Genomic DNA, 9225 nt, shown 5'->3' on the forward strand with positions numbered 1-9225 from the left:
TTGATATTTGTAGCTAGCTGGAGTTCCATTGCAGCCTTGGCTTTCTTGGTTCGCTCTCTGCAGGTCCGGACCAGAGCAGAGTATTCCTCCTTGGTGGTGGTTCCAGTCCTCCATCCTTTGTAGGTCTTCCTTTTAAGATGCAGCAGGTCCGCCAGTTCCCTGGAGACCCAAGGGGGCTGCTGTGCCCTTTTGCTGCCTTTCCTCTGAGATGGGATGGATTTTGTGCATCTAGGATTGCTCCCTTGAGCAATTGATTTGCTCATTTATTTGATTCCTGCTCAGAGCAAGGGGGTGAACTCAATGATCTTTCGAGATCCTTTCCAGCCCTTAATTTCTATGATTCTATGATCAGTTTTTAGTCTTTGTTTGGGAGGCAGGGACAGGGGGGAAAGGGTTAGCCTGACCATTTTGTTTCTGAAGTAATATATTTTCTTGCACCAGAGGCTTTGCTTCCATGCCATTGGATGTGATTAACCTCCAGTATGGTGTGTTTTGATTGTTCAGGGTAAGCCGCACCAAAAATACCACTTCGACCACTTGTGATCAGCTAACTGCGAAGGGGAGCTTGAACCAAGTTAACTGCTCATCCTCAGCTTCCTGGGTTTGTAAGAGAAATGAAGGTAAGAAATAATTCAGTTCCTCTTATTTTACCTGACTGCACTCTGCTAAATCCCTTCCTGACCTGTGAATATTGTCACACAATGTATACTACAGATTCAAATCTCTATTGCTTATGTACAAGGCCTGACTCCATTATGTGCCCAGTAGTATCCTACTCTGAACTGCACACAGACTACGGTTATGTGAGTAAAGTGACAGAACTTGGTTGCAAGAGAACTGAAATTGTCAGATCAGTCTAGGTTGTATAAAAAAATCTCTGCAGCCATAGCCAGCTACAGAAATTTTTTGCAGACAAAGAAGGGTCAGCCTGGGTTAGGTATGGGGGCAGGAATTTTTTTCTGCAACCATCAGGACCAAGGGTGACCACACCGAGTTAGTGATTCAAAGCAGACTTCGTTGGAAGGGGCAAATTGTTTGTGTTCACCTCAGCACTGATTCAGAGCTGTACTTCCCCAGGGGTGTCCTGACACTCGGTCCACTTTTGAGCAGCAGTTCCTTCTAAGACATATGTGCTTGTGCTGGCTACGGGGGGTAATGTGCTGTTGTTGCTTTCAGGGTGCAGCTAACTCCCTCCTTCCATTTGCAATCAGATAATAGCACAAGGGTAGGCCCACCGGTTCCCTGTCTGGATCATTTGTGCCCCCCATACCTCCCCACCTCTAGTGGGTGGTGGTGGGAACCCTCACAAGTGACTGCTTTTTAAATCAGGTGTGCGCTGTCCCAGGATTGAGGTATAATAGGCTTCTGAACGTGCTTCCACACCAGGTTAGGAATCATGCTCTAAGTAGGCTTTTCCTGCTCTGCAGCCTTTGATTTTTCAACTCATTTCTTGAGAAGAGGGAGTAAAGATTAAGCTGTCGTAAATAAATTCTTGCAGGAAGGCGTGAAGCATTGGGGATGGTTGGAAGTGGCAGATTGCATTTATTTTACAAATTTTGCCACATTGGAATAAAAGTTCAGAGCTTGGAGAAAGCATGCAGCTATAGCTTCTCTTTGGATGAGATTGGGTAGCCCCACATTTTGGTTTATCAAAAGGTGCCACATGATATAAATTTAGAAGGATTTAATGCATGTAGTTCTATGAACAGAACAGCAGTTCAGCAGGCAAGGTCACTGTGGTTTGGATTATCATTTGTTAACAGAGAGACTGATAATGAAGAAATCCATTTTTTCATCTAAAGTGGAAATTCAGAAATCAACAGGCTTTGAAAAATTATTTGCAATGATTTCCCATGAACCACCTAATGAGCTAGGCTTAATTTCAGAGCAGAGTTTCCAAGTGTTGTGCTTTGGGTTGCTCAGGGAAACAACTGCCAGCCTCTGTTGTTCAGGAGGTTTTTGAAATGCTGGAACACATGCCATGATGAGAACAATTCAGATACTCAGTTTATGTTCATTTTTAAGGAAAAATTGTTTCTTTAGAAACCTGCAAAACCATTCATTTGGGGTGGGCGGGTTGCAGAGAATTTTCTGATTTTTAAGGAAAGGGGAACCTGGTGAGAATGAGAGGGTGAAATGGCTTCATGCAGTCACAGAACAGGATTGCTTGAAAAACACCCAGCACTTCGTAGGCAGTGATTTTAATTTTTTGGTTTGTGTAGTACTTCGTTTGGCCTTTCTGTCATGTGTCTACTATTTCTATCATCTATGTGTTAACATGGTCCTTTGCTCAGTAGAATGGCATGCCTGATCCAGTGTGTGCCAATCACATGGCTCAATGCTACCAAAGCCTAAATTACTGACACCTCAAGTGCATATTATCATGTGTGTATTTGTGTAATAGGGAGATTGCGTGGCCCTCTAGTGGCTTCACTTATGCTTTAGAAACAAATTTAACTGGATTTGATCTACAGGTTATCAATAGAGTGGATTTGCATGCTAGCAGGCTCTGCTACCCAGAGAATGTGTATAAATTGACTGTTGTCATAACAACCCATATCACTATGTATGTTTACTATAATCTCTAAAAATTACTTAAATGAAAGCTAATATTCAAACAGAGCATATTTGATGTCAAAGATTTAAAGATAACCAGATCACTGAACTCGGGAAGTCCTTTGCCAGGCTCTTGGAACTTGTGCTTGGAAATGCTAACCTCCCTTTGACATCAATCGCTGCCTCTGCAGGGAGAGGAGAATGTTTTCAGCTGAGTTTATTTTAGTTCATTCAAAGTTGAGAAACCAAATAGTAATTAAAATAGCAAGAAAAATTTTCTTCTCCCAACCCATGAATAAAATCAGGTGCGAGATGATGGGATTTATCGGTGCCTAGTCAGCACACTGTCTGAGATTTAGCTATGTTTTTCCATGCACAAAAAAAAATCTGAGTACTGCTGTTTTACTAATGCATGCCAGTCACTTTTCACCCAACAGAGGGTCCAGTAAGGGACTGGGGTTATCAAATGCACAGAATATGAAGGTGGCTTTTCTTTTCTTTTTTCTTTAAATCTTTCAGGTTACGGCATTTTTTGGAGATACCCCAAAATGCTGCTCCTGCAGCCGGTAGGAGGACTAACATACACATTCTTGGAGGTTGCATTGTCAGCCTGTATCATAGCAGCTGATTGCTCTGGAGTAACTTACTGGGGGGAGAGTTACATACCTGTCAGTGGTAAAGAACTGATCTTCAGCAGAAAAAGAAATGTTGCTGTGTACCTGAAAAGTGGTAACTATGTAGTTCTTTAATGCTATACATGCTGTAAAAATGCACATAGAAATATAAATCAAAGGGCTGATTACTTTTTGTTTTAATTTTTCTCTGTTCCTCAAGTATCTGTAATCTGTTTGCTTGTAGGAGTTGTATTTTTACCTTGCCCCTTAGCCCAGTGGTTTGCCTTGTAAGGTTGCTCATGAATGCTTTTGAGCATTTTTGGTACAATTAGTGTGATGTGATAGCCAGATGGCCAGGCATTCATCATCAGGTCTGAGCAGTAAGAGCCAACACAAAATAATAAGAAAAGAAACAACCAGTTGCCTTTGAGGATCCTTGCCTTTGAATATGCTTCTGTGGGTTGTTTCTGTTGTGTCCAAAGTCAATGCAGTCTTTATTTTTTAGAGAGGAAAAAAATAAAAATCAGAAGTTTTGCTAACAGTATAGGACAGTGGTTTTCAACCTTTTTTAATCAGTATACCCCCGGCAGCCGGATGGGGAGCAGGGGCGGGGGGTGGTGCGTGGCTGGGTGGGTGTGTGTGTGGCAGGGGTGGAGGGGTTGGTGCTGGCTGCATGCAGAGCAGCAGCAGCACAAGGTGATGGGTGGTGGGGGCGTGTGAGCTTCCCATCCCGCTCCTGGGAGGCGGTGGTGCAAAGTGGTGGGGGCAGCGCTCCATCCACACCCGCCCATGCATACCCCCTATGGCCTTTCCAAGTACCCCCGCCCAGTTGACAACCCCTGGTTTAGGCTATAATCCAGGGTTTTTTTATTGCAAGCATATGCTGCACTGCCCCTTAAGGGCATGTTTGAGCCCTAAGTTGTGTCAAGTCAACTAAATGGCAGATTGTGAAAGTAAATCTCAGTTTGCCTTCTAGCTATCTCCAGTATTTGTATGACCGTGGCTACCAAAGCAGCTGAGCAGCTTTCACCCCTAATGTATTTATTTAGTACCCCTGGGACTTTGGGGGGTAATATTTTCCCCATTTTACAGGTGGAAACCTGAGACCCAGAGAAGTTTAGGGTATACATATATGATACAGTGCAGTGCTTGTAGACAGAAATACCTGTGCAAACCCGTCCATTCATTCATTCATTTATTCATTCATTCTCCCCTTCTCCATATGTCTAAACACTGAGGATTTGCCAAAATTGAAAGCTAAATGTAAAGATTTAAAAAAATGTTTCAGCTTGCAGTGAAGGACGGTATGGTATGTATTGCCAACAGAAGTGCCCACGCTGTCTCAGCCATACAACCTGCAATAGAATCACAGGGTTGTGTGATGGTGCAGTGACTTGTCAAGAAATGAAGAAATTAGAGCTTTGTGAATATGGTGAGTAAGACAGCATAGGGAGTTGGGCTTCCTTTTCTGCTGTGGTTTGTTATTTTGGACTGACCATTTTATGAGCCATTGACCAGCATTCTGAATACATTATAAAACTCAACCTTTTAGCTTGGTCTTTTCCTGACTAGGTCTCATACCAGGTGGTTATTTCTGATCAATTGTTGGATAGAAAGGAATAATGATATTTAGATTCTCCTTGAATAAGCTTCGCATGGGGGAGGGGAGGGGCCTGGTGTGACCCTGGTTGAAGAAAGCTGCTTATTCAGGGAAGCATGTAAGTATGTTAATAGAATTGAAACGTGTTTATAATAAAATCTGTTCTAAAGAGGAGTGGATTTAAGCAGTGTCTAATGATTTCTTTGCATAAGGATCAATTTCTGTATAAAGTTAGGAAGCTGAAGACTGGTGGTATGGGTACGAGATAGTGTATAATGAGTTTTGTGCCTTTTAATTTGTGTTCTATTTCAAACAGACCTTACAAGCAAGATGTGTTTCCCCTTTTGGAAATACTGGAATGGAAATTGTTATTATATTCCTGCTTTTGGGGCACTGAATAAGAGTGGAGCAGAATTTTTGTGCAGTCAATACGAAGGGTCCCAGCTGTTAAAATTACAAGATGCAGAAGAACAGGTCAGTCACTCAAATATAAAACTGTTAATAAAGAGGTTGTGTACAATGTATTCTTTAATATTTATTTTTTAAAACCTTGAAATGATCATTTTATCCCAGCATATTGGATCTCTTTTTCCTCTCTGAAACACACTGCTTAATTTTTCTTTTATGTACCTAAAGAGCCTACTCCTCACTTTTGTTAGTCTTGCTTTTTATTTATGAGCTCTTTCTCTTCGTGAGGACATGGTTTATGATTCGTTGAGATCAGGATTTGTCAGCATAGGGTTTGCCAGCCAGCTAAACAAACCTGTACTTAGATTGTAAACTCTCTGAGCCTCGGACAGTTTTTTTCTTACTCTATATTTGCACAGCACTGAATATGGGTTTTTAGCCTAACGGTTAGGCTGCTTACAGACTTTTAAAAAAACCCAAGAAAACAACACTTTACTTCAAACTCGGTGTGCCCCTGCACCAAGCCTAGCATATGCCCAGAAGAAGCATCACATTAGTTGGACTTGACTCACCCAGTGTCTGTATAGATTGGGTGCTTCAGCAGGGCTTTTTTGGTGCTTTTAATTAACAGTTGATTGAATCGTCTTTAGATAAAAGCACAAAGCCCCGCTGAAGCACGCGATCTATATCGACACTGCAGAGCTGGGTTGAACTAACGCGCTGCTTCGTCTAGTAAAGTGCTTTTTTCACGTCTGTCAGCAGCTTTAAATATTACTAATAAATACTATCACTAAGCTAAAGCATGAGGTGCCGACTCAGTCAAAGCTTCCCTTTAATATCAATGGGAGTTTGTCTGAGTAGGGACTGAATAGAAACTGAAAATTTCTAGGTATGTATGCCCTACAAAAATGGTGTGTGATGGGTTTTTTTTCTCTGTGTGTGAAGGAGTATATGTCAATTTGTCTTGAATTTTTCCACAACTGAAAGATGCATTTTTTCTGTCTTTAATTAGAAAATCAAGGCAGGGAGATCTTAGAAAAAGAATGAAGTTTTAAAAACAACTGTGCTATGCAGTTATCTGGGGGAAATTCTTTTATGAATGAAAAATACAGAAAACTCAGAGTGAGGATGTTTAGATAGATCATTTGATAGAACCAGGACCTGAAGGTCACTCCCATCTACTAAGTGCACTGTAATACAAGTTAAATGTTGGCCCTAAACTGTCTAACAGCATCCTTTTAAAAAAGATTCTAGGTTTAGTACTTCATTATGGTCAGGCAGTTGATCTGTACGTGCTTGAACCTCCTGCACCTGTTACCATTTTAAATCAAAATTCCACGGGTGCAGATTTGGGCTCTTAACGTATTAAAATGGCCTCTTTCTTCTTAACTAGCGTTAAGAATGAAAAGAACTTGGCTCATGACTTGAATGTGCCATCCTGCTGCCAAAACGAGACTGTATCTATTTAGTTATTTGGGGGTCTCCTTGTTATCCAGGTGTACATTGTAGGCATCATATTTGCTACAGTACCACTTTTATTTATTATTTGCAGAGGTGGATTGCTAAAGTCATCTCTAAGAAAAGCTGGTTACTCAAGCTGAGCCATAATCTCCAGTCCAAAACCTGGATCATGCCTGGTAGAGACACTGAAGCGCCTCACTGGTAAAATACATTCTCTTTCTCATGAGCTTCACCTTTCCTTTACCTAAGGATGACAGTGTTACTGTGGGAGGACATCAGGGAGGAATGTTGCTGTGACTTTGAGGTCAGGAAATCCAGACTAATATAAAGATACATTTCATTGCTTTGGTTTTCAGGGGTTTCCAAGGGACTCAGGATTTGTGTATTCAGATTGAACCTGTAAATGGGACCTTGATTTCATCTCCCTGCTCAGAACTGGCTTCATGGATTTGCAAGGTCACCCCAGGTGAAGGCATGCTTTACATACATTTCTCAGTATTTGCTGTAGTCTTTATCAGAGGACATAGTATACAGTGAAATGTCACAGTGGTGCCTGAGTTGCAGCTTTTGGGAATGCTTCTGAGGCTGTGCACCCTCGGAGGAATTCTTTTCCCTCTGCAGAAAACTCACTGCACCCAGTTGGCTTCCTGGCAAGGAGGGGAGCGGGGGGTCCTCTAAGCATTTTACAGGACAAAGGTGGAAAACAGGTGACTAGCAAAGGCACCGTTGTTTACAGCTCTTGTCAGTCACGTTTCAGAGTACTCACATGGCTGAATATTGCACTTCAAATCATAGAGAAGCAGGGCTGGAAGGACCTTGAGAGGTCATCCAGTCCAACCCCTTGCCCTCAGGCAGGATTATCCCTATCCTAAACATCCTATACAAATCCATTGTCTTACTTCTCAGCAAAACTACACAGTCAACTCTGACACAACACAAGGCATAACACCCTAACCTGTCACACATAAAGCAGGGGGACTATGGCAGCCAACATCCTGCTGTCACAAATGTGTTATACACTTGAGAGATCCCAGGAAGAGGGCTACACCCCCTGCTATAGAGGAAGGCAAACATTTCCACAGTCCAGAAATTTCCACAATCTGACCATGGGGGTAAAATTCCTTTCTGACCCCAATTTAGTAGTTGGTCTGACCCTGAGGAGAAGGGCAAAACCCTCTAGCCAAGAACCTCTTGGCTTAAATCCCAGCAGGAGCACTGGCAAACCCCAGTCAATATCCCCAGCCTTGGCTGCAGCAAGCACCCAATGGAAAGCTTAAAAAAAACCTGACATATAGCAGCAGGAGAAAAAAATATTCCCTCACAGCCCCATGCAGCAGCCAGCAAATCCCAGAAGCATGGGATATAACCATAGTAGGACACAGTCATACCTATGCCTGGATCATCCTGACTAATGGGTGTCCAGACTCTTCTTGAACACCTCCAGTGATAGAGAGTCCACAGTTCCTCTAGGTAGTCTGTTCCACTACCCCACTGTTCTAATGGTGAAGAAGTTTATTCCTGATATCCAGTCTAAACCTCCTTCAGTGCAACTTCAAGTCTTGATCTGTGTCCTACTCTCTACAGCAAGAGAGAGAAAGTGTTTTTCCTGTTACATGGCAACCTTTCAAGTAATTGAAGACTGCTATCAGGTCCCCTCTTAAAGTATCTTTTCTGCAAGCTGAATATGCCTATCTTCTTCAGCCTCTCTTTGTATGACTTGCCTTCTAAGCCCTTTATCATTTTTGTTGCCTGCCTCTAGACCTTCTCTAAGTTCTCCATGTCCTTTTTAAAATGTGGATCCCAAAACTCCAGACAGTATTCTAGATGAGACCTAACTTGTGCTGAGTAGAGACACTATCACTTCCCATGTCTTGCACCTAAAGCTTGCATAATAGAGTCCACTCTGCATATTCCTGGGGTGCTTGGCATTGGAAATACTAGAAGCTCCAAAGTATCTTTAATCAACTGTAGAGGGAAAACTAACAACCTTTGGAGCAGCTGCTGCTGTTCATTATGTATATATGAGAAAGAGGGAGAGAGAGAAGGAGCCGGATTCTCCTCTCCAACAGTGTCATGCAGATCTTTGGCTATGTCCAAACATGAATGCAGCTTTGGAGAGCTGTAGAAGGTTATGATCTACACTCTCCGAATTCCAGTTCGGGCCTGGGCTCTAGCATAAATTATAACGATTGTCTTTTAGATACCCAAACACCATCCAGGGCTGAATGAGGTATAGATAACTCATTCAGAGTGGATGGTTCTGTGCTGATTTTGTACCATGTTTGCTTAAGTGATCTTTCTTGTGCATGGCCAGTTTTAGGTCCTGAGAGTATCAGTCACTTGGTACAAAGCAGCCTCACTTCACCTTAGCAGTTGGGCTGCTGGTTTACGTGTTCAGGTGCAGTCAGTGAAATGGGGTAAATTAGGTGCAGACACATACTTAGTTACCAAAAGGCCTGGAGGAAAACAGGCTAGAATTGTGTCCTGTGTGTCTTACGTTTCTCTTTTCCTTGTTTTGTTTCTCTTAGTTCCTGGAGCACAGGATTCCAGTTTATCTTTGTTGTAGGCTCCTCTCTTTTTTGGTTC

General features: G+C 42.3%; 1 protein-coding gene across 1 annotated transcript in view; it reads left to right on the forward strand.

Moving 5' to 3' along the window:
• LOC109289781 overlaps positions 1–9225 on the forward strand; it is a 97459-nt gene that overhangs the window by 82585 nt on the left and 5649 nt on the right. The window contains exons 29-34 of the mRNA XM_019505984.1: positions 505–620; positions 3076–3285; positions 4459–4602; positions 5087–5244; positions 6731–6840; positions 6996–7105. Coding sequence (XP_019361529.1) covers positions 505–620; positions 3076–3285; positions 4459–4602; positions 5087–5244; positions 6731–6840; positions 6996–7105 — 848 coding nt within the window. The remainder of the gene's footprint in view (positions 1–504; positions 621–3075; positions 3286–4458; positions 4603–5086; positions 5245–6730; positions 6841–6995; positions 7106–9225) is intronic.

The sequence above is a fragment of the Gavialis gangeticus genome, unplaced genomic scaffold (assembly GCF_001723915.1).
Source record: "Gavialis gangeticus isolate Ggan-Ray unplaced genomic scaffold, GavGan_comp1, whole genome shotgun sequence".
Classification (NCBI taxonomy): domain Eukaryota; kingdom Metazoa; phylum Chordata; order Crocodylia; family Gavialidae; genus Gavialis; species Gavialis gangeticus.